This window comes from Carassius carassius, chromosome 2 (genome assembly GCF_963082965.1).
Source record: "Carassius carassius chromosome 2, fCarCar2.1, whole genome shotgun sequence".
Taxonomy (NCBI): domain Eukaryota; kingdom Metazoa; phylum Chordata; class Actinopteri; order Cypriniformes; family Cyprinidae; genus Carassius; species Carassius carassius.
In genome coordinates, this window is record NC_081756.1 from 47,712,324 (window position 1) to 47,738,635 (window position 26,312).

The 26,312-nt window shown below is 34.8% G+C and overlaps 1 protein-coding gene across 3 annotated transcripts in view; it reads left to right on the forward strand.

Moving 5' to 3' along the window:
• Positions 1-26,312, forward strand: part of LOC132110953 (low-density lipoprotein receptor-related protein 4-like) — a 123,267-nt gene that overhangs the window by 87,526 nt on the left and 9,429 nt on the right. For all 3 annotated transcript variants that reach the window (XM_059518114.1, XM_059518096.1, XM_059518104.1), the window contains exons 14-30: positions 317-534; positions 6,584-6,760; positions 7,503-7,628; positions 8,479-8,687; positions 9,829-9,910; positions 11,355-11,460; positions 12,268-12,469; positions 12,563-12,752; positions 14,468-14,599; positions 17,467-17,607; positions 17,696-17,782; positions 17,889-18,060; positions 18,961-19,123; positions 20,978-21,203; positions 22,581-22,884; positions 23,288-23,506; positions 24,867-25,001. In XM_059518114.1, the coding sequence (XP_059374097.1) occupies positions 317-534; positions 6,584-6,760; positions 7,503-7,628; positions 8,479-8,687; positions 9,829-9,910; positions 11,355-11,460; positions 12,268-12,469; positions 12,563-12,752; positions 14,468-14,599; positions 17,467-17,607; positions 17,696-17,782; positions 17,889-18,060; positions 18,961-19,123; positions 20,978-21,203; positions 22,581-22,884; positions 23,288-23,506; positions 24,867-25,001 (2,889 nt within the window). The remainder of the gene's footprint in view (positions 1-316; positions 535-6,583; positions 6,761-7,502; positions 7,629-8,478; positions 8,688-9,828; positions 9,911-11,354; positions 11,461-12,267; positions 12,470-12,562; positions 12,753-14,467; positions 14,600-17,466; positions 17,608-17,695; positions 17,783-17,888; positions 18,061-18,960; positions 19,124-20,977; positions 21,204-22,580; positions 22,885-23,287; positions 23,507-24,866; positions 25,002-26,312) is intronic.

The window sequence follows — 26,312 nt, forward strand, 5'->3', positions numbered from 1 at the left end:
GCTCCCCAGGCGCCGCAGCAATCTGTGGCACCTAAAAAAAATATTTTGGTGCCTAAGTTTTTATTTTATTTTAGGAACCAATGGCTTCTTACTCATTTTTATTTGTTTGGAGCCCTGCAGATGCATGCAGATCTTGCTTGATTAGTTTGTGAGAATTAATAAGCTTTGGAGAAATGGCTAAACCATTTTGCTGATGCATGATAAAATGCATAGTGTTGTTAATAAAAAAAAAAACATGAATTGTTTGCTTTGTTGCATCCTGACTGCATATTATTATACGACTATGTTTCTAACATTACTTACACTCTTTCTTTAGGAAGATTTACTGGACTGACTGGGGAAATATGCCATGCATTGAATATGCCAACATGGACGGCTCTAATCGCAAAATAATTGCAGATACACACCTCTTCTGGCCCAATGGACTTACCATTGACTACGCCAGTCACCGTATGTACTGGGTGGATGCTAAACACCACATCATTGAAAGAGCTGACCTGGATGGGAAAAACAGAAAGGCTGTCATCAGCCAAGGTAAAAAAATAAAAAATAAATGTATATGTGTGTGTGTATATAGGGGTGTGAATCTTTGGGTAGGCAGCGATTCGATTCACGATTCATAGGTTTTCATTTCGATTCAAGAACGATTTTTGCAAATTTAGAACGATTCAATTCACAATTAAATTTGATTCAATTCGATTATAACGATTCGATTCTGCATTCTTTAAGTGCATTCACAGGATTATTTAAATGCTTCCACTAAATTCTTTAAATGCTTAGTCAGGGGGCAAATTACACAGCAGTCTTTATGGTTAGAGAACCATAAGTTAGAAAAAGAAAAACATTTTTTCCATTGTTATATGCTAGTTCAATGTTGCTATGACATGGCATACGTAAAAATTTATGTAAGCCAAGATTTTAAAAAAGAGCTTTAAGAGTATTATGTATAGGCTAACAATTTGTCACACCAGGGGTGTAGCCATCATTTCAGAAGTGACAGAAATGTCAAATACAATAATTTTATGTACGTAGCCTATGTATTATCATAATTATTATAATTTGTATCTTTTTACAAGGAATTATCTTTTTTATTACTTTTAATTTGTTGTAAGAAATCAAATACACTGCTTGACAATAATCAATTTGTAGTCGATCATTTTTTTCCTAATGGCAATTTTCAGCTGTGTCAGAGACGAACGGAGTGCGAGCGCAATCCTGCGACAGTCTCGAGCGGTAATAGTGGAGCGCGTGAAGGATTGAAGCGAGGCACGAACACTGTTCAAGGTCTACATTAATTTGTGCGTGTAGTAATTTAATGTGTATATCTTTTGAAAGCATTGAATCGCTACAGAAATTGCGATTCATTCGATTCTTAGTGCTTTAAATCGATTACTCTTCGAGATCAGCGATTCAAAATTGATGCTTTGTAAGATCGATGCATATGAATCGTCAGGGTTTGTAATCAATGCATCGAGAAAAGAAGTGAATCGTTACATCCCTAAAATATATAAATGACTATAAAATATAAAATATAAAATGAATATAAAAATCACTTTTCTCCTGAAGGAAGTCTCTTATGCTCACAAAAGCTGCATTTATTTACTAAAAGATTATAATATTGTAAAAATATTATTATAATTTAAAATAAGTATTTTCTATGTGAATATATTTTAAAATGTAATTTATTCCTGCGATGCAAAACTGCATTTTCAGCATCATTAGTGTCACATGATCAGGGTTTTAAAAATAACACTCGCCAACATGCCAAAGTAGGGTGAAATTCAACCATGGGAGGTAACGCATATCAACACACTAAATACTTTGGCAGGTTATGATTCAGAAATGATGTTCTGTCACTTTGCATTTCCGCAGAAATATGAAGCAGCACAGCGTATGCTAATAATAATCAGATAATAATAATAGCAGCAAATCAGCATATTGAAACACAGTTTCTGAATTATCATGTGACAAAGAAGACTGGAGTCATGATCAGAGGAATAGGAACTAGATCAGAGGCATAGATCAGATCCGAAAATCTGACATAAGCCTCCCGGTTTTCATCTAAAATATCTTAAATTTTGTTCCGAAGACAAACAAAGCTTTTTTGGGTTTGGAACGACATGGGGATAAGTGATTAATGACACCATTTTCATTTTGAGGTTGAGTATCCCTTTAAGGTCACACTTTTAAAGTACAGGTAAACTGGCGCATATCATAGTGATAAGTTGGAGCAGGCTTTACAACTTCTAAATTCAACATGTTATGGACAAATTATTTTTAAAATAACACATTAATTCTATTATCAGTTCAGTTTTTACAGCTGGAAACAATAGGTTGCTCTGATTTTTTTCTCTAGTGTTCTGTAGTATTTAAGTCTTCTGATCATTTGGGATTAAGGAGTGTCTGATGAATAAATTCAGTTGTCTGTCTGATGCGTGATGGAAAGCAACCAGCAGTCTCTCTAAATGGCACACTAGAAAGGAAGCTTAAGCCTCGGGTCTGCAAGAACAAAATACCTGTGCACCTGGGAAAGGTGGGGGAATATTTAGACCTGAAAACCAAGCTAAAAAAAAAAATCCAGCCCAGATTTGCTTACAGTGGTCAATGACAGATTTACCAGGGAGGGAGGCACCAGCATTATAAAAAATCAGGGTGCACACACATAGAGAAAAGATATGTTGACTGGAAAAACAAGATCAAAAGTGAACGATGATTGAGATGACAAGAGAAAAGTACTAGCAAGGAGGGGGAAGGCAGATGGTAGCGGAGCTGGGAACAAAAGATAAAAAAGAGACGAAAAAGTCAAACAAGCCTAACTCCAACCTAGCCTTGCTTCTCTACAAAGATAAGATCACAAAACAACCCATGCCGTGTGTGTACACCTGGGGAAGGGTGAAAGGGGCAGAAAAGGCGGGAGATACAGTCAGGGTGCGTTTTATGCCTCATAGTTATAGTCTGGCAGAACGCCAGGTTTAAAGTAAAAGCACAAGCTACTCTTTTAAAATGAAGGTTCCAAAAGGGGTCTTTCACAGTGATGCTGTAGAAGAACCATGACTTTCAGTGATCAGTCCTTTTAAAGAGAACCATTTTTGATAATGGGAAGAACATTTAAAGAATCTTAAAAAAATGTATATAAAGTTTTGTGGAATGGAAAGATTCCATGCGCTCTTAACAATGAAGGTTCCAGAAGAGGGTTTTCACAACAATGCCATAGAAGAAAATTTTTCAGTGAAAGGTTCTCAAAAGAACAATTTTTATTAGTTCTTAGACCATTTAAAAAATCTAAAGAACCTTTTATGGAATGGAAAGATTCCATGGATGTTAAAGGGCAATTTGTGGAACCATCAATGCCAATAAAGAACCTTTTGTTTTTTAGAGTGAATAACTATTTTGGATCCTTTAGAACCTTTGATCAGTTACTAAAGTAAGTACTTTTAAATATATATATATATTTTCACACAGTAACAAGAAAAAGGAATTTCATGTATACTGTAATATTAACCAAACACAAACCAAAGAACATCCACCCTACCCCCAGCATAAGAGCCGTAAGATACATTTACACCCCCCTCCCCCCAAACACAAAAACACACAAAAGTGTGGAAATTATTGTAAAAATATATTAAGAAAAATTTAGTTTGTCACATGTAACTAACTACCAACGAAAACAAACGGTATGTTAAATTAAGTAATAATAAACACAGTTCACTTATCATCGAGCAGTCAACTGTCATTAAACACTTTGGCATGATCACATTATTTGGTTTTACTCAAGAGTCAGTCCATTCTGATCAAAAAACCATGGACCATGACTACTTTTCCAGTGAAAGTCAATCAGGTGTTTCGCAGGCAATAAACACAGGTTTACAAAGATAAGACCGGTAGCATAAGACAAAGAATACATATTTTAGGGTAAACAGGGATTTATTTACCAATAGATTTAGAAATTATGCACCAAATGATTCTTGCTCACATTGCCAAATACAATGAAATAGTGTACCCTTGTAAGTCGAACATTTCCCTCAGATAACCAAAACAATTATTTGATAAAATTTATTAAACTTTCCCAGTGTTATATATTTTTTTCAGTATCCAATTGTATTGGATTGGTTTAAAACAAGTATAGATTGATAATGTTTGCACTTGAACACAAATTTCTTTCCGTTCATTTTCTGTAACATTCATCTGAAGATCATCAATACAAGCCAATATTATTTGATTTGTAGATTCTTTCTAGACCATTAACAAATATGAAAAATAATGCTACACCACATAGAGATTATTCATTTAGCACTGGGATTTTTAACTAGCGTTTCTCCTAAACTGCTTAAGGTAGGACACTGATATGAATGAGTCTTAAATCATATAGAATTAGGGATCTAAAGATATTTAAAGTGAGAATTTTGTCTTTCCTTTTAAGGTTTCAAAGGACATCAGTATATTATCTTCATAAAAATCTGCAATCTTCTCTAAGCCTTTCTGAAACCACAATTTAAAGCCTGAATCTGATTTCCTCAGAACCAATATAAAAGAACCATGTTTGTTTTCTTAGTGTTTCTCAAACAGTCTAAAGAATCTTTTTCCTCTGTAAAGAACCATTTGTGGAATGGAAAGATTCCATGAATGTTAAAGGTTCTGTCAATGCAAATAAAGATCCTTTATTTTTTAAAAGAGTAGAACAGAAAAACAATGCAGAGCTTATAGTGAGTGCCTTTTGTTTATGGATTTTGGTTAACGGAGTGCTTGCTTTGGCTGCTTTTGAGAGATTTTGATGGGGATGTTAGGAACATGTCTTAACCAGCTTTGAGAAAATCATAAATCTCCTGACCATGTGCAGTGAACTCACCCTCCCTCATGCACCTCAGATTGACTGTTACTCGGAGGGAAAGAGTTTCTAATCCCTGATGGATGGAAAGTAGCTAATTAGTGGTTTGAAAGTAGTTTACCTCTGGCAGTCTGCTTTATATACAAATTTGTATATATAGTTTGCACGTCTAATTTTATCCCAAAATCCCAATAGAGCTTTGTGAAAACGAAGTACACTTCAGCATACTTTGAAAAAGAGTTATTTTTGCGGAAATAAAGTGTAAAATGAATTTAATGTTTTTGGACACTTGCATGTTTGCCACAATTAAATGTGTTATAGATTAAATGTATAGTACATGCAATTTGCTTAACTTTAGAACCCTTTTTTTGATCCACTTACGTAGGACTTAAGTGCATTTTTATATGTAATTTCATAATTCCATTGTCTTTGAAAAATGGTTAAAGTGCTGCTTAACATACTGACAATTTATTGAAATATAAGATAAATGGAATTTCTATTGAAACTTGTATGTCATGTATTTAAATATTTCAAATAGTTTCACATTTGTAATTCTTAAAGACATTTAAAATATATTAATTTTAACCAGAATATCGAATAACACAGTTGCAATTATAATCAAGTCCTTTACATGGGCTACTTACATTAACTTCTTTAAAGCATGACAAAAGAATATTAAACCTTATGATTTAAAATGCACTCTAAAGTCAAACTTTTAATTTGATAGTACAGTAGTGTAGCTGCTGTATTAATAATGGTTGTCATTAGACACAGACACATGCTTGGCACATTTAATGTGGTCACAGCTGTGTTTATGGAGTATTTTACAACAGCTTACGATTTATCATAATCAAGGTCTGGAGCTATCTGATTTATAATGAAAATTAATAAACACCTTAGATCAGCCAATCAGAGTCAAGAATTCTAGCATGCCTTGATATAAATACAAAGAAACGTTGTTCACTCAAGAAAACACAGCTGCATTGAAAGCGAGCATCGTTTCCCTCTGGGTTACATTTAACCTCAACATTAAAGGTTTAGATTTTACATTCAATAAAACCTATAATGGTTTTACATATGCATCATCATCTAGTGTTGTTGAGAATCCAAAAGAAATTTGACCAAACTTAACAGTAAGCGTAATTTTCACTTTTAAACATAACCTTAAAGTCTTATTTCATACCAAGTATACTTCAAATCCATTCAAATATATATTGATATATCACTTAAGACTAACTGATACAAAAATGATAATTAAACTTTATTTTGAGTATTTATTTATTGCACTATGCACATTTCTTAATATTATGCCTACATGTGTTTCAATATCACTGATAATAAGGGCTGATCTTTGTATAATGTTTAAATGCAAGATATTTAAAGTGTACCTGAAGTATACTTGCAATAGTTCCACTATAGCACAATCGAACATACTTGAGTATATCTTTAGTTGGACCTTAGCACAACGTCCGCACAATTAAACTGCATTAAGCTCAAAATTAGTTTAGTCAATTTAGCAGACTTGTTAAGTCTACCAGTTTAGAATACCAAAAGTATAATTGCTGTTTTTTTTTTTTTATTAAGCACATAAATATGTTAATGTATTTGTTGTAAACTTAGCACAAATATAAATGTAACACAATTTTGGAAGACAGTCAACTCTGTGTAACACAGTTGTTTGTTACAATTTGTTTTAGATGATAAAAATGTGTAATTTAGAGTACAGATGCTAAATCTGTGAACCTTTCCCTCTGCCAGGTCTTCCACATCCTTTTGCCATCACCGTGTTTGAAGACAGTCTGTACTGGACTGACTGGCACACCAAGAGTATCAACAGTGCAAACAAGTTTACTGGCAAGAACCAAGAGGTCATCCGAAACAAGCTGCACTTTCCCATGGACATCCACACCCTGCACCCACAGAGACAACCTGCAGGTCAACCAATCATAATGTCCCTATTATCCGTAGCATAGAATATAATGTTTTCAAACGCAAATCACATTAAGTTAATGCAACCCAGGCACATTGAAAAAAAAACCCTTTGCTACTCACTGCAGTTTTCATCTGAAACACACACAAATTATGTTTACGGGGCAGATTATCGCATAATAAATGCTTATTTTCACACAGTTCCTTGCACAATACTATGTTATGATCTCAAAACATTTTTATCATAGTGCATGATTTGTAAACTGATACATTTTGATGTTTGCACCACATATCCAACTCCATAATGGGCTTTTCTGATGAAGTAAACATGCTTGATGGTGCACCCGGTACATCACTGCACGTGAGATGCAGTGCATTTGGGTACGAGTCCTGTGAAATACAAGTTTTTATCTCATGTTTGCTTTTGTTAACGTTTAGTTTAGGATTAATGTAGGTTGTGCATTATTTTCTAATGCGATAAAGTAGTAACCTTGGAAATTAATATCCGAACTGCCACGATATGTACATCAACTAAGGTTCAACTAAGGTACCAAATTCATCCGTTTTAAATAAAACTGAACACCCACTGGACATTTCACTTTGAAAGTTTACCGAAGTATGCAAGAAACAATGAAATATAATTTTGAAGCAATGTTGCTGCATGTACGTTTTTCCAGTGAGCTTGGGTTGAGTAAATAGTATACATTTTTTCAAGCATTCATATTTTTTTCTCTCTCTTTATGTTTAGGTGGGAGAAACCGCTGTGGGAGCAATAATGGAGGCTGCAGTCACCTGTGTCTTCCAAGCAATAAGACCTACACCTGTGCATGTCCCACAGGCTTTAAAAAGGTGGACCACTATAACTGTGGCCTGAGTGAGTACTGCTTGTTTTAGTTGATATCTTTGATTTAAAAGTATCTTCTTTTCGTGCTTCAACAATATCCCTTCACCTTAAGGGTACAGTAACCTGAGTAGTGCACTACAAATTTCCAGAAAGTGATTGTAAATAATTGCATCAAGTAGAATTACTTTTTGTCAGTTTGAATTTTTCTTTCACTAAATGCATCATTCAGCCAATAATTTCATCAAGGCAACACCAGATTTCTTGTTAGTAACACAATAAAATCAAAGTTTTCCAAGATGTAGTTTTAAATTTGTACATCTGCTTAAACACTTCAAGATCGCTGACATTTAATACATGTAGAAATATGAGCAACACCGTAAATAACTATCAATAATGACAAAACAAAAACAAACCTGTAAATAAAATTAGCAAACCGCAAAACAATTTTAAATGTTTGTTGCAATGCGAACTGTGAAACCACAAACCGTTAACATTTTGCCAGTCTTTGTAATACGAAAGCCTTTTGTGCTTGTCTAGGACAATTTATTCTGTTGATCTAACATTGGTTTTATGTAGTTTCAAGATTGCATTTACATTTTAAAAGGTGTTGTGAACTGGAAAATGTGTAGTTATTTAATGCATTATTTCCTGTTGCATGTTCATAATCAGTAATTGCAGCTTTTCTCTATCAACTATCTGTTCTTGTTTACTACTTTTAAAAAGTGAATAATATAGCCACAAATAGTATATAACAAATCTGTGCTAAATTTATAATTTTCCTTTCATGATAATAATCACATTTTGTGACATGAATGTTTGTCTGTACTGATGAGCTTCTTAAATCTGAAGAACTGACAGAAGACCTTTGGTCTTTGATCAGGTCTTGACAAGTTCCTGCTTTTTGCCCGAAGGACGGACATCCGTCGAATCAGCTTTGACACTGAAGACAAGCTGGACGACGTCATTCCACTGGCTGATATTCGAAACGCAGTGGCCCTGGACTGGGACTCTAGTGAGAGTTACATATACTGGACTGATGTCACCACTGATTCCATCAACAGAGCGAAATGGGATGGAAGCAAACAGGAGGTTAGCAGGAATTCAGCCTGAGACACAAAGATCAGATTTTAAGATCAGATCAGCACTGGTGGGCAGTGGTGTGTGTGCTAAAATATATATATATATATATATATATATATATATATATATATATATATATATATATGTATACACTACTGGTCAAAAGTTCGAAATCATTAGCATTTTGGGATGTTTTGGAAATAGATCTCTAGTGCTTGCCAAGGCTGCATTTATTTGATCAAATACAGAGGAATATTATTACAGTTCTCTTTGAATATATTGTTAAATGTAGTTTATTCCTGTGATGCAGCGCTGTATTTTCAGCATCATTACTCCAGTCTTCAGAGTCACATGATCTTCAGAAATCATTGCTGCTCAAGAAACATTTATTGTCATCAATGTTGAGAACAGTTTTCACTGCTTAATATTTTTGTAGAAGCTGATTTTTTTTATTGTTATTAGGATTCTTTGATTAATAGAATGTTCAAAAAGAACAGCATTTATTTGAAACATGTATTTTTGCAACATTATAAATGTTTTTTTACTATCTTTTTTGATCCATTTCATGCATCATTTTATTTCTGAATAATTTTTTATTTTTTAATTTTTTTTATATCAAACCCCAAACATTTGAAAGGTAGTGTACCTCAGTTTCCATTTAAAATGAGACAGTTTTTTTAACATTGATAATAATTAGTAATGTTTCTTGAGCAGCAAATCATCATATTTTTCCGAATTCTTAATTTAGCAACTGTGGTAAGCATAAGAGACTTGTGAGATTATTTTAGTCATCTTAATAAATAAATGCATAAAATATAGAATTTAAAATGGAACAATGGAGTAATTAGGGAGCAAATGAAAAAATCTAAGAAGTTATGTGTAAGTACTAATGATAGTGTATATTATAAGTGTCCTAATGATATATAGTATATTATAAATTAATCTATTGTTCTTGCTTTATTAGGGCTTTTCACACCCCTGCTTTTGGATGTCTAATGTATGAATTATGCATGTTTTTGGTATATTAAAGGGAGAAATGTGTAGAAAACTGACCCCTGGAGAACAATAGAGAACAAATCCTCTCTTACATAGTAGGTGGTTATAATATTGTGTCATATAATCTGACAGATGATATTCCTGTTGCTTGCAGGTTGTGGTGGACACCAGTTTGGAAAGCCCTGCAGGTTTGGCTATCGATTGGCTTACACATAAACTGTACTGGACTGACGCAGGTATTAATTCATCTTTCAGATCCTAGCATCAGATCTCAGATCTTTTCATGCAGTCATTTCTAGGGCCCTATGATTTCCGCGATGCAGAAAACGCGGACGGAATCGCAGAATCCAGTCATAAAAACAGAATTTATAGTTTAATGCGAAATGTCACGGAATTGGTCAAATTTTTAATTATTCAAAAGTAGGTCATTGCACTTGCATTAAATCACGATATGGACTAATATCTGTGCATATTAAGCCGGAAAAGTCTATTTAAATATGAATGCTACATGTTCTGCGTGTCTGTGTTAATGAAGGGTGTAGAAGCGCGTCTCAGTTTATTACACGCACTGAAGCGCGCGTGATGCTCGCGGTTATTTCAGCATCTGTCGTCTCACTAAATGAAGACGTCAACACATGAACAACATCTCCAGAACTGCACTGAGAGACACTTCATGAGCATCTGACCGTTTGATTTCAGTAAAACTAGCGTCATATCACATCATAGACTGAAGTATCACATACACAGAACAGTAAATGTACGGTAACCTGTCAAAATAAAAGTCTGGTTTAATTTAAAGACAAGTATTTGCCATTTGTACTATTACTATTGTTCAGCACAATGTACATAGCCCACTACTACTACTACTACTAAAATGAAACATTATTTTTTTTTAAGGGATTTACACACAACAGTTCTTCCATGTTTTATTTTTAATAGTAAATCCCCTTTGTTTACCAAAAAATAAAGTTTGCTTAATTTTCAATAATTAAAAGATAAATTAAATGAATGTTTTATGTCTTCATTTGATAACCAGAAAAATGCAAATACACAACAGAATTTCCGAGGGGGAAAAAATTTAACAAATTAAGTTGTTTTTATACATTTAAATTAGACGTGCTAAAACACAGAATTAGGTAACAATAAAACGTATGGTGAAGAAAAAATAAAACATTTCATAGGGCCCTAAACATGTAATTTTTGTTAAACTTTTAATAAATTTGATGTGAAAATTTATAAGTTTTATGATTTTAATTAATTGGTTAATTAATTAACATGCTTTTTGATTAATACAGTTTAATTTAACCATTAAAAAGGAGTTGAGAAAGATTAAAACAGAAAAAACAGTATTTGGGAAAAAATAAAACTGATTTCATAGGGCCCTACATTTCCGTTGTTTGAGTCCATTTGAGACCAAGCGTTGTTTTTTATTTTTGGTTCTCAGTTGCCCTCTTCTCACTCCCTTTTTTTCTAATTTCATTACTGCAGTTTCATTGAATATAGATGCTACTAGTGTAATATCTCAACTTTACACATCTTCTTTAAGACCAAGAGCTCCACTGAGTGACATGCTAGAAGAGCAGTGTCAGGCTTATGCTGCATTCTGGAGTTTCATGCCAATTAGATATTCATTTTTTTCAGTGTTATTTAGAAAAGGTGGGTTTTTCATGACTCTTTTAGGAACAGATCGGATTGAAGTTTCAAACACGGATGGAAGCATGCGCACAGTTCTGATCTGGGAGAACCTCGACCGCCCCCGGGACATTGTCGTCGACCCGATCGGAGGGTAGGTCAAGCGCGGTTCGATATGCAGTGTTATACAGTGTCCTCCACAAATGCAGATGTGTATAAATGACTTGCATGTGTGTCCACATATAAACACACACCCCTTTCTGTCTATACTAAGGCTTTTAGTCTAATCTGACCATCAAACCCATTCTTATTGATAGTCGAAATGACGATTAACAACAACAGAGCTGTTTTCATAGCAATTTCTTGATTTGTGTAACTCAAGAGCCTTCTGGCGCACATCGTTACTTTATTGGGACTTTTCCATAGTCATTGATAAATATTGGAATTTGGACTGTTTCTGACCTCAGTTTTATATGCTACTGAATCAGCAAGTCCTGGTTTTACCACTTGAGTATTAACCAGGCAAAAGAAATTAAAACATTAGCATTTTTTGCATTTGGCAAGTTCTTCCTAAGCAACTTGCATTGCATTCAAGGTTTGCATTTCATCAGTTCTTGCTTTCCCTGGGAATCGAACCCATGACCTACTGTTTGAGCTACAGGAATGCTCTGAAATATGTCAAAATGTACAGTATGAATTATACTAAGATTAGATTTTTGGTCTTAAGAATTTTAAAAGAAAAATAGTTTTGGATACATTTTATATAATTTGGGTAAATTAAAGGTTTGATTTGTGAATCTTTTGAATGAAATTAAAGTCATTTTAGTCTGTTTTACCAAACTTGTTAATCTACATGGAGGATGCTATATTGACAATTTTACAGTATAATATGAAGTAGTAGAGGTTTACAGGATTTTATAAAGACAAGATATATAACCATATTTGTTTTGCCTCACCATAGATTAATGTACTGGACAGATTGGGGTGCAAATCCGAAGATTGAGCGCGCTGGAATGGACGCATCCAACCGTATGGTTATTGTCTCAACAAACCTGACCTGGCCTAATGGATTGGCAATCGACTACAGCACTGAGCGACTGTATTGGGCCGATGCTAGCATTAAGACCATTGAGTATGGCAACTTCGATGGATCAGGCAGACAGGTAGACATGACCGTGTCCGTCTTTTTTATTTAAATTGATTTGATGTTCATTCTTTCAGAGGTTAAACTTTCCTTCGTTTCTTATCCATTGAAGGTGTTAATTGGCAGTCAGTTGCCTCATCCATTTGGGTTGACGCTCCATGAAGACAGAATTTACTGGACTGACTGGCAATCCAAGAGCATCCAAAGTGCAGACAAGCTCACTGGTTTGGACCGAAGAACGCTGGCAGAAAACCTTGAAAACCTCATGGACATTCACATGTTCCACCATCACAGAACTACAGGTAAAATATCACCATAGACTGTCTCTATTATATATGATCTTACTATCAAATGCAATATGCAATACAGTCAAAACTTTGGACATATTGTATTTTTGTAAAGCCTCTCTTTACAGCGGTGCATCCTGGGTGCTTTATGAGTTCACTTCTTGGTTGTCATGCCTTTACTATCTAGTCCAGTGCATAAAAAAGCTTTTAAAATTATACAAATTTTAAGCCTAAGTGTAACATTATGTTCTAACCAGATGCAACCCCTAGTGTCAAAGAAGTGTGCTGAATTGTTAAATGTGCACTTGTAGTGTACTTCAAATTTTAAATGTAAATACAAAAAACTGTTCTTGCAGATAAAATAGTAATGAAATAAAAGGCCACTTAAGTGACTGTAATGTCAAATTAAAAATATTACTTTAAAGTACATCTTAAATCATTGTTTGTCGTCTTTTAAATAAGTACACTTATTTTGATGCGTTGACTAACGTACTACAGCATGTAGCTCACTTACAATAATTATACTTTTAACTGCAGTTTCATCATTTACATCTACAGTACGAATATTTTAAATGTACTGAATTGCAAATTCATCATTTCAAGTTTGTAATTAACAATATATTTAAATGCATGACATAAGTTTCAAAAGAAATTACATTAAAATGTTATGTTTTTAGTGTAGTAAAGAGATGACATCACTAAATTCAATGATGAACTGCCTTTAACTGTCATTTTGCATTATTGACACACTGTTTTCCTAATGAATGTTGTTCAGTTGCTTTGACGCAATGTATTTTGTTTAAAGCACTATATAAATAAAGGTGACTTGACTTGACTTTAGTAATTTTAGTTTACGATAAATGCTTCGAAGTATATTCAGCAGTACTTTAACCATATTTCAAAGAAATTAGAAGTAATTATGAAATTACATACAAATATGTACTTGAGTCCTACTCTAGTGGGACAAAAACACTCTAAAGTTCAGCTAATTGCATTTAATGTAAATGTAATCTATAATACATTCATTCTGTTGCAATTAACATGCAGTTAAGTGTCTGAAAATTTTAAAATGAGTTATTTTGAATTATTTTTCACAATTAAATGTATTTTATACATTAAAGTACTGAGAAATATTAATTAACTACATGTACTTACTATATTAGGGTTAGGTTTTGGGTTTGGCTTAGGGTTACTTGCATGGAGTTATGCATTATTTATTGTTTTTATAATAGTACATGTAACGTGTAACAAGGACACCTTAAAATAGTGTTACCAAACATTTTAATACTCTAATCCTTTTTTCCACCATAAATAACCTTTTGTGAAATTAAAAGATTCCATGTATGTTAGAGGTTCTAAGTGTAAATAAGTGTTTGTTTTATATATGTAGCCTCTCATATTAGGTTAATGCCTTAAATGTATCCAATAAATATGAATGAAATAATTGATCAAGTTATCGTTTAGCAGCCTTGTTCTCCTGCTGACAACTGAGATTCACATGCATGCCTAGCAGGTATGTGTTAAAGAGGAATGTGACTCTCTGTTGTATCGGATGTCTTGGGTTTCAGACGGCGGATTAAGGCCAGCGGTAACTGATCTTCAGTCTGTCATTGGTGTATAATGATCCAGTGAGATCATAACAGGCCTGTTATCTGTTACATCTGATTGAACGGCCATTTCTAGCCCCCTCTCTCTCACCTGTCTTCACTCTTTCTGCTTTTTGTCTATAGTCCAGACGCCCTGTTCGGTGAATAATGGTGGCTGCAGTCACCTTTGCCTCCTGGCTCCCGCTCCCAAAGGCTCGAGCTGTGCGTGTCCCACTGGTATCAACCTTCAGGCGGACGGCAAGACTTGCACTCACGGTAATGCCGATAAGTCCATGCTATCCTATCCATCTCGAATATCTAAGAAACCAGCAATAACTTCTCATTCAGTAGCCATAACTCCACAATTGCCTTGAAATATAATGAAATGGCCACAGGTGTTCTCTGCTGTTGGGATTCCAGGTGACAGTTCAGTCCGTGGTTTTTGTTGCAAGGGCAGATCTTTGAAATTTGAGGCTCACTTTGAGTCTCCTCAGGGGTTTAGGGGTCGACATAATGATGTGTCAGTGGAGATGATGTCATGGGGTATGTCTGAAGACGAGAATCATCTCCTGAAAACCATTCAGTTTGCTTTCCAGTGGAATTCAGTAGGGGAGTTGACTCTTCTGCTCACTTGTTTGTTCGGGGGTGGGAAACTCTGTCCCTAAGGGGATATTTAGTCTTGGCTACTTAATGGGTTTTGATGATTCAAATAGCTATCTGACTGACAGAGGCATTTTACACTAGCTCCGCCCACTAAAATTACAAAAGAAACCATGAGGTTAACTGGGACAGTGGCATTGAGAGTAAACATGCTGGTGTTTAATAACACAATATATTGCAGCAATAAACATGTGTCATATTGTTTAGGGCTGTGCAAAAAAAAAATCAAGGCGATTTTCATGTGCATATTGTCAGTAAGGCACTCCTGTGATTAGTAGTATATCTCCAGCACGAGCGTTCAGATCAGGATTGCCAGGTTTTCAAAACGAAACCTGCCCCTTTACTTCTCAAAACTAGGCCAATCGCGTTTCTTTACGGACAATAAAATACACATTTTTTGGCAGGGTTCCCTTTGTAAAATTTGCATTTTAGGGGCTAAACATCACGTTATTGGGATTGTCATTGTGCGTACGTGTATATAATAGCCTACATTTGAAACACTTTATGCATCACACTGACAAATCCCTCAATGGATTAATTTTAGGCGGTCATTAAAAAATAAAAGAGCACACACTCAACCTCAGCCAATGCTTATTTATTAAAATCAGCTGGGGAAATGCAGAACAATGAAAATAATTCTTTATCTTTATATAACGTTAGTCAACATATTAAAACACAAGACAAGAACAATAGGGAATTTTATAAAGGAATATCATTAAAATGGCTTCTAAAAACATACTTCGTCATGTAGGCTATATCATCTAAAAACAAAATGAGCAAAATGAAAGACAGGAACTGTGGCGATTAGGATATCCATACAAAGTTGCACATTTAACTTATGCTCAAAATTGGAATATCACATAAAGACAAAACATTTGCGAACAAGCCCCGTTTCCATCCAATTCATCAAAGTCACTTCCTGTTAAACTGGCACTAACTATCAGTAAGAAAACTAGGAGAACTGAATATAATAATTTTCATATATGATAAATTACTTACGCCTCAGAGCGAGCAGATGAAACAAAATATATTGTCATTGTTTTCGGAGGCAGATGCATGCTGCAACGCAGTCATCTAAAAGACATTATACAGAAATACTTAGATGACAGACTTTGCTCAGGAATTTCAGAACGATCTTAACAACATTTCAGATGCTGTGGAATGAGATCATGCAGTCCGCTGCTAGTCCAGTTATCCCGCCTCTTATTGCAAAGTCATATATTTTTATATGCGCTTAGAGCAGTTTATTCACAAAATGCATTTCCATTTTGTCCGCATTAATCCTTTTTTGCACAAGTCAAAAACCACCTCAAGCGAGTGTAAATTTATTTTACGAATTAAGGGATTTTTATTCGAAATTTGACGTTTCTATCACTCGTTTCTCATTCGATACTTCAAAATGCGCATTAAAACAGGGTGATGGAAACATATTCCTGCACTTGAAAAAACGCGCTCTGGAGGAACTGAAGGCGCGCACGCAGAGATAACGAACAGCAAGCCAGAGAATTTCGGAAAGTGCCTGGACATCACCCAGCACAACTGAAGTGGGTCTTCGAGGAATAGACGGCACGGATGGGATCGCAGCGGCGGCGGGTTGTAGTGAATGACATTAGCTGGTTTTGGCTAGTCTCTAAGCTAACGCCTACGTGCCTGTATTGAATATGATTACGCATCGCTCCAGTAGTTATCGTATGCCAATTTGACAGTACACAGTTTACACACAACTTTTCCGATTCCTTCTAATTCAAAATAAACCCACACCTTGCTCGTCTTTCGCGTGGACACTTTTGAGCTCACCATAACTGACACGAAGAAAACTCAAGCGAGGCATGAGGTAAAAGTGTAGTTTACATCCCGAAACACTTTTTAAAATAATGTATTGTTTTTCAAATGTTTTATTTTAACTTATTTTAAATGTTTTAAATGCAACAATGGGAATTTGATAATAACATAAAATGATGGTAATTTGAATTATTATCAAGGTTTTTTTTTTCTGTCATGTAATCGACTATTGTTTTTTAGTGTCGAGTAATAGGAGCTGGCCGTTTAGTCGACTAGATGACTAGACCCTCACATCCCTAGTTTACAGAAAGTTCAAGAAAATGCACAACGATGCACAAAACCATATGAGATATATATATATATAAATATATACACACACACACACACACACACACACACACACACACACACACACACAGGACTAACCAGCAGATCAGTCTCATTGCACACCATCTCAAATGTTGTTTTAGTCATTTAGAAATACTGAAAACTCTTTCCCAGGAAGTGACAATTTTGTTCTCTTAAACAGATGGGATGGAAACGGTGCTTTATTTGCAAATGTTTTATGCAATATAATTTTTTTTGCAGAAGCTTAATTTCCAAAACTTTGGATGAAAACATTAATGCTATTGATGAAGGGTGTTGATTTTTGAGTGAAATGTTCCTTTAGAGGTTCTTTATTATTCTCTCTCATCTCACAGCAATGAACAGCTTCCTGGTCTTTGCCCGACGGACGGACGTCAGAATGATTTCTTTGGACATCCCGTACTTCGCTGATGTTGTTCTGCCAGTCAGTGTGTCTATGAAGAACACCATTGCCATTGGAGTGGATGCAGTAGAAGGTGTGAGGAAATTCTCAATGTAAAGACACTTTCACTCATAATGTTCATTTAGGGGAGCATCATTATGAATGTTTTCCTGCTCTTGCAGGTAAAGTGTACTGGTCAGACAGTACATTAAAGAAAATCAGCAGAGCCAATATCAATGGTTCAGAATATGAGGACATTATTTCGACTGGTAAGGAGTCTACAGTTACCCTCAAAACTCCTTACTATAATTGAACACCTTTTCTTAAGTCACTTAACTTTTTCAGTCTTTTAAAATGTTTCCTCCACTCTTTCAGGTCTGATGACCACAGATGGTCTGGCAGTGGATTCAGTGGGCAGAAAAATCTACTGGACGGACACAGGGACAAACCGCATCGAGGTGGCTAATCTCAACGGCTCCATGAGAAAAGTGCTTGTGTGGCAGAACCTGGACAGCCCTCGTGCCATTGCCCTGTTTCATGAGATGGGGTAAATCACACGACTCTGTCATTTCATGTCGATTCACTTTGTTTTTTGAGGCCTTCTTTTAGGATTTAGTTTTTGTTTCATAAGATTTGACAAACCTTACCGTATTTTGCTTTTAATTTCATATGTAGTACATGTCATTCACTGTATACACTTATGAAAAAGTACACTTAAGCGTAATTTTATTGCGCAAATATATTTTAAAAGATTATAGTTAAGTATGAACTAAATATCATGTTTTCAGACACTTAATGACATGCGAATCTTAATTTAAATTAAAATGTATTATAGTTTAAATTTATGTTAAATGCAATTAGCTGAATTTCTGACTTAATTAAGTAGGACTTAAGTACATTTTTTATACTCACTTCTATTATTTGAAAAATATACCAAATGTACTGAAAAGCATTTATGGTAAACTAAAACATACTTTAATGTAATTTCTATTGAAGGTTAAATGTAATGTATTTAGATATATTTGTAATAATTACAGATTTTTTTGTGTTTTTACTTATACTACAGTTAATATTATCATCAAGTACTTCACATGTGTTTTAGTATGTTAGTCAACACATCAAAATATGTGTACTTTATAGCATGACCACATTATTTAAACATTATGATTTCAAATGTACTAGTAAAATATATTTAATTTATTTAATCATGAAGTGCACTTTTTAAAAGTGTACTTAAGTGTGTTAAGAAACGTAGTCATGGAAGTGTTTCTGTTAAACACATAAATTGCCTTTTATTTTGTTAGTGTTATCAGCATGTACAGTTTTTGAGGAATTTTTGAGTACACTACAGTTCCAAGAAACACAATTGTAGCTAAGGCTTTAAGATGTTTCTTGCAGCGGAGAACAGGGAGAGTTTGATGATTAATGCTATAAAAACCTTCTGTAGGTACATGTACTGGACAGACTGGGGTGAGCATGCCAAGCTGGAACGCTCTAATATGGATGGTTCAGATCGCGTGGTTCTGATAAATAACAATCTGGGCTGGCCTAATGGACTGGCCGTAGACAAAGCTGGATCACAGCTGCTATGGGCCGATGCTCATACTGAGGTTAGTGTGACCTGAGAGTCTTTTAAAGGGATAGTTCACCCAAAAATCTAAATTATGTGATTGATAACTCACCCTCACGTCGTTCCAAACCCGTGAGACCTCCATTTATCTTCGGAACACAGTTTAAGATATTTTAGATTTTAGTCCGAGAGCTCTCAGTCCCTCCATTGAAGCTGTGTGTACGGTCTACTGTCAATGTCCAGAAACGTAAGAAAACATCAAAGTAGTCCATGTGACATCAGAGGGTCAGTTAGAATTTGTTGAAGGAACTACGACTTTATTCAGCATTGTCTTCTCTTCCGTGTCTGTTGTGAGAGAGTTCAAAACAAAGCAGTTTGTGATATCCGGTTCGCAAACGAATCATTCGATGTAACCAGATCTTTTTGAACCAGTTCACCAAATCGAACTGAATCGTTTTAAATGGTTCGTGTCTCTAATACGCATTAATCCACTAATGACTTAAGCTGTTAACTTGTTTAATGTGGCTGACACTCCCTCTGAGTTCAAACAAACCAATATCCCGGAGTAATTCATGTACTCAAATTCAGTACACTGACTGAACTGCTGTGAAGAGAGAACTGAAGATGAACACCGAGCCGAGCCAGGTGAACTATCCCTTTAAGGCTGGAATGCACTAAGTCTGCAGATGTTGGTCAATCAGAGTTGACAGATTTCTCAGAAAATTGCAGAGTGTATTTGAGCCCATTTTAGAACACATTGTTTTCATTTGTCATGCATCTCCTGGCAACAATTTTGTTGTGTTCAGGATGATTTGTAAATCTAGTGTGTGTGCTCCTCAGTCAATTAGGATATGATGCCCAATTTTTCCTTTGTAACCATTTATAAAGTTCTGCAAGTTTAGATTTTAACCCTTTAAAGCCTGCCATATGAATAATACTACACTTGTTTGTTTTTGTTTTGTTTTTTTTAACTGGTACAGTTCATCGAACCTTTAGATAAAATATATAAAAGCATCTTAGATGTATATCATATTTTTTCCATCAGTTTATCGCTCATACAATATGATATAGTGAGAATAGGGAGAGAAAAACATCTAAATTTTATTCAGATGCTCAAATATATGCCAAATATGCAATTTGGTGCAGATGGTGATATTTATATGGGTTATGAAAGTTATGAAATTCTGATAGCTTGTAAATCAGTGAGATCTTAATAACAGGCATCTTGCATAAAATGGATGATGGATGGACAGATAGATCTTTATTGCCTTTGTTTAAAAACAATTAAAATGACTGTAAGCTGGACACATACGGAGTGGTAGAATTAAAATAGAAATTAACAACAAAGAGATGTATGATTTATAAATATCAGTCGTCACTCTATATCTCCCAACAATATGTCTCAGTAAGATGATATTTAAATGCAAATGCAGTATAATTAAATGCATCACAATGCTGACTGAGAGATAGACAAATAAACATTTCTCAAATGTCTGATGATCAAATTTGCGATTCACTGATTTTTCTGTATAATCAAGTAAATATAAGCTGTAAATCGTGAAATATTACTAACAATATCAAAGTTTTCACAGCAAAAAGACAGGTGAAGCACGAGCTGAAGGTTGATGCTTGTACATTTATACTAAAAGCATTTCTCTTGTTAAACGCAAACACTATCAATAAGATGACAGAAGGCATGTAGTAATTTGTCAGCAAAGTTTTGATAATTTTGTTAATTCAGAGTCCTTAGAAAAGTATCCAATATGATTAAAATAGCTGTATAGGGTTAAAAGTCATGTAGTGTAATCCAATCATTACAGTGACTACAGTGAGTAATTATAATACTTATATAAATGCTTGCTGGTTGAATTAAAATAATCTGGTTTTCCATTAGCGGATAGAAGCATCTGATCTCAATGGTTCAAACCGGAGGACCCTGGTGTCCCCCGTCCAGCACCCGTACGGTCTCACTCTGCTAGGGCCGCACATGTACTGGACAGACTGGCAGAGTCGCAGTATTCATAGAGCGGACAAGGACACTGGAGCAAACACCATCACCGTCCGCTCCAACTTACCCGGCCTCATGGACATCCAGGCTGTTGACCGGGCAAGAGCTTTGGGTAGGTTATAAGGGACATCTTTTTATTATTATTTAGTGCTGTCAAACGATTTCATATTTTCATTCTCTAAGCATTTCACATTGATTATTGCTGCATAATGCATTAAATAGCGTTTATGTTTCAGATGAACAATAGATTGAGTTTCAGGAAAACAGAATTTTCTGAACCAAATTTGTGTTTCGTGTTATTGTTCACTAAAGGGTATTCAAAATTGTTACTCATTGATTGAAATTAAGCTGAAATCACATAAAAATATTAGCTTAAAACTTTAGAAATGTTGTTCTGGCAACTAAATAAAATAAAATAATTTTAAGCTGAAGTACTAAAATTAACTGAAACTGAAATTGTAATTTAATATAAATGAAAGCTAAATAGAATTTAAAAAAGACTAATAAAAATGACAAAAGCACAACAAAAATTACTAAAACTTATAAAATAAATAAAAGCTAGTGCAAAATGTTTATAAATTATGGAAGCTTTATTCTGCCATTTATTCTGCCAAAATATTTATCTCAAAATTATGACATAAATTATGTTTATTTTTTTTTACGGAATAAAAATAAAAAGCAATTGGTAACTGCAACCTTTATAAAAAAAAAAAAAAAAAAGTGACGTGACATTCAGCCAAGTATGGTGACCCATACTCAGAATTTGTGCTCTGCATTTAACCCAACCGAAGTGCACACACACAGAGCAGTGAACACACACACACACTGTGAACACACACCCGGAGCAGTGGGCAGCCATTTATGCTGCGGTGCCCAGGGAGCAGTTGGGGGTTCGATGCCTTGCTCAAGGGCTCCTCAGTCGTGGTATTGAGGGAGAGAGCACTGTACATGCACTCCCCCCACCCACAATTCCTGCCGGCCCGGGACTCGAACTCACAACCCTTCGATTGGGAGTCCGACTCTCTAACCATTAGGCCACGACTTCCCCTTTATCTCATAGTTCTGACATTTCTTCTTGCAATTGCAATCCATCTGTGGTCCGATTTTTATATCTTGCAGTCCTTAGGAAAAAAAGTCTGAACTGTCAGATATAAACTCAGAATTGCGAAATAAAAAGTCACAAATACCTTTTATTACTTTTTAATCCTGTGATGCAAACAAGTTTCCATAATAGAAATTATAATATATGAATGGTACTAAAACAGACTGGTCTTCTAAATTTCAATTAACCATTAAACACTCAGACTTCATAAACCTTTGCATCATCTGTTTTTTTTTTTTTTTCAGTAAACAATTACATGCTTAAAGTACTTGCATAGTAGGCAATTGGTGAATAATCTTGTGCATTCAAAGGCTTCACAGAGATTGTCACGTAATGATACAAAAATGATGTAACTTTCTGGCTTAATCGTCTTTCCTCTCCCTGCAGGCTTCAATAAATGTGGCAGGAGAAACGGTGGCTGCTCTCACCTGTGTCTGCCTCGACATAATGTGACATCCTGTGCGTGTCCCACTGGTATTCTGCTGAGAAGTGATGGGAGATCATGTGACAATTTGCCTGAAACATACCTGCTCTTTTCAAATCGTGTCAGTGTTCGAAGAATCTCTCTAGACACTAATGACCACACAGACGTGTACGTGCCTGTGCCCGAGCTGCATAATGTGATTTCCTTGGACTATGACAGCGTGGAGAAAAAACTTTACTACACGGATGTGTCTCTGGATGTTATAAGGTATGCCGTCTAATAAAATACAAATATTACAATTAATAATTCGTTTTGAATAAGTGCGCATACATTGACAAGAATGTATCTGCTCTTAAAATAAATGTCTAAAAACAACTGTACTAGCAGATAATATATTAATTAAATGCAACTTAAGGGAACTTAAAGTAGGTTTTCGTGACTGTGCTTGTTAACACACTTAAGTGCAATTTTAAATATATTTAAAATTATTAATCTTTAAAAAAATCTTTTGTTGTGCGTTGATTTTATATTGCATTAGTAGCATGCTATTATTTATCCTTGGAATTTCTGCAAAGATTGAAAAGATGTATTTTTTTTTCTGTGATTTAATATTTCAGTACAAATAAAATAGTTTTTTTTTTTTTTTTACAAAATATTGCATTCTTTTCAGACGGGTGGATTTAAATGGCAGCAATATGGAAACTGTGATCAGCCAGGGTCTGAAGACGACTGATGGACTTGCTGTTGACTGGGTGGCACGTAACATGTACTGGACAGACACTGGTCGTAACACCATTGAAGTGGCTCACTTAGATGGTACATCTCGGAAAGTTCTGGTCAATAACAGTCTGGACGAACCAAGAGCCATCGCTGTGTTTCCTAGCAAGGGGTGAGAACAGAAAACTCATAAGTTCATTCCAGTTGTGTTGCTTTGTGGATTTCATTGTGAAGAGAAAATTATAATGGACAAAATTAATTCTAAATGGACTGTTTTAGCTGTATTTTTTATAATCTGATTTGTATACTTCTGTAATGTATATTTATTAGGGCTGGTAATTTAATGTGTTAATTAGATTAATTAATTATGGAGAAAAATAACACGTTAAAATTAACGCATTTAACGCACTTGCCCCGCCCCAGATCTATGTGGATCACCTGCCATTTCATACATCGATTGATGACTAAAATGAGGCAGAGCAACAACTTACTGCGTGACGGAGCCTAGGGAATATCCCTAAAATTCAAGATATTTGAAATGTTTGAAATTTTGTCTCATATTTACATCACATAGTTAAGAAAGTTAATATTGTGTTATTTTAGACACAATGTTGTCTGTTTTGCTCATTTTTGACAACCAAAATATAAAGACAAATCAGAGTTGTTTATCTCCGAGCAACCCACAGCAGCATTTCATTTCTTAATCCACATTTTGAACGAATTGAGTGAACCATTTCGCGCGTTGAACCATTGGCCGTAGTCAAGTTCGCGTTGGCTTTAAATGACTCGATGACTTAAACATTAAGACACTTACCACCACCTACTGGCAGTTTTAGTTTATTATTTAGAGTATCATTTCATTAAAGAAATAATTTATTATTTTCATAGTAATAATAATAAAATTAAGAAAATAAATTATTAAAGTTATAGTTCACCCAACCAAAAATAACAATTGTCATCATTTACTCACATGGTCCAAAAGAGTACATGTAATAAATTTTATCAAACAAAATATTTCTTGCTGAACCTACTTTTTTAATCTCAGTTTGATGCTTTGATGACTTTAAATGATCTTTTCAGAGTAATTTCTCCAAATTTGATGTGCGATTAATTAATTAATCACCACATCACGTAATTAGATTACAATTTTTAATCGCTTACCAGCCCTTATATTTATTGAATATTTATTATTATTTTATATAAACAGGTGGTGCTGGGGAGGAGGAGGGCTAAAATATATAACATTGTAACTAGTATTTCTTTATGCATAAAGAAACTGTCATTGATGTTTGCAATATTTGACTGGACAGATAAAAATAATGGTTAATTTACATTAGTTTGTTTGTCTATGGGTAATTGGATCTAGAATTGTTTCAGAATAAAATTTTGAATAAAAGTCAGAATAAAGTATCGTGGTAAGATTGCATTTATTTAAATGAATTAGAGAGAGAGAGACAGAGAGAAGGGAACTTGTTTTTTCATTTCTTTATTATTAATATTGAATGCATTTCAACATTAAATTTTTTGGCAAGGTTCTTGTTCTGGACGGATTGGGGTCATATCGCAAAGATTGAGCGCGCATACCTAGATGGCACAGACAGGAAAGTTCTCATCAACACAGATCTGGGATGGCCAAACGGCTTGACACTGGACTATGACACTCGCAGGTAAAAGAGGAAAATTCATGACAAAAAGAGTGGAGAGTTTTGATAATGATTTTGTTGGAAGCTGGTATGCATGTGCAAAATGTACCTTCAGCCCATATCAACAAAATTATGATGCACCTCATGGCCACAAACACACTGTAGACTGATGGCTGTCACTGTCGAGAGCATAATTTCACTCTGTACACACACAGTTTGGTCATTTATGGAAGTGACCACTGTATTTTATGACCAGATTAAATCCACATATGTTCAAACATTCAGTTTTTAAGATTGACAGCAGTATGTTATAACAGGTAGCTTACATATCATATTCAAGTCACTGTTGTACAATGTCAGTCCTCTTTCTTGTTCTCATGCTAGCCTCAAATAAACGTAGTGTAGTAACAGTAGTGACAGTAACATAAAAAAAAAATAAAAAAAACTGGAAGATCCATAAAACGGGAAAGTCTTATTGCAGTTGACAACATAAGTTCAGCTGTCCAAATGACCGAACAAAGCATGCCCAAATGAAGAGACTTGAACCACCCAAATAAGCCAAAATATGTGACCATATTTATAAAAAAAGACCAAAAGAACACAACCCAACGTTGGCCATATTTTAAGCACTGAAACAACCTTTCATTAAAATAAGCAGGCATGGCAACAAGAGTGAGTTGTTTGAAAGCAACAGCTTTACAAGCATCAACAAAACAGTGCCTCTGTCATTGGCAGTTAACTCAAACTGGTTGGCAATTCATGCTTCTTGTTGACTGTCATGGTTATTCATGTTAGTGGTGATGTTTTCAGAGGTGATGTACTGTACACTGAATGATTGATTGATTGATTTATTTTTATTCACTACCACGTGTAAACTAGGTTGCAGTGTGTATGTGGCCTCAGATTTAGCATACACAGTATTGCAGATTTTTTTCAATTGTCTTTTTCCTTTCTTTCTTTAGTTGTACACCAAGCTATACTTTGTTTTCAATGCCACTTTACCACTAACAACAACTGGCTTTGACTGTTGAAGTACTTTCCACGAAAAAGGCACAGTTAGTGTCCCATTTTGAGGTGAAATTTGGGTAAACAACATATGGTCCCACAGTAGATAGGCAAACGGACAGACAGACAGGTGGTGCTGGGGAGGAGGAGGGCTGCGTAGATGGGAAAGAGATTTATTACATTTAAATATATTGTTTATTTACCAAGATTGGATGGATGGATGGATAGATGGGTGGTGCTGTGGAGGTAGAGGCATGCATAAATGGGGAAAGAGATTTATTATATTTAAATATATTTTTTTTATATTATTTGCTTTTGTTTAGGAAATTT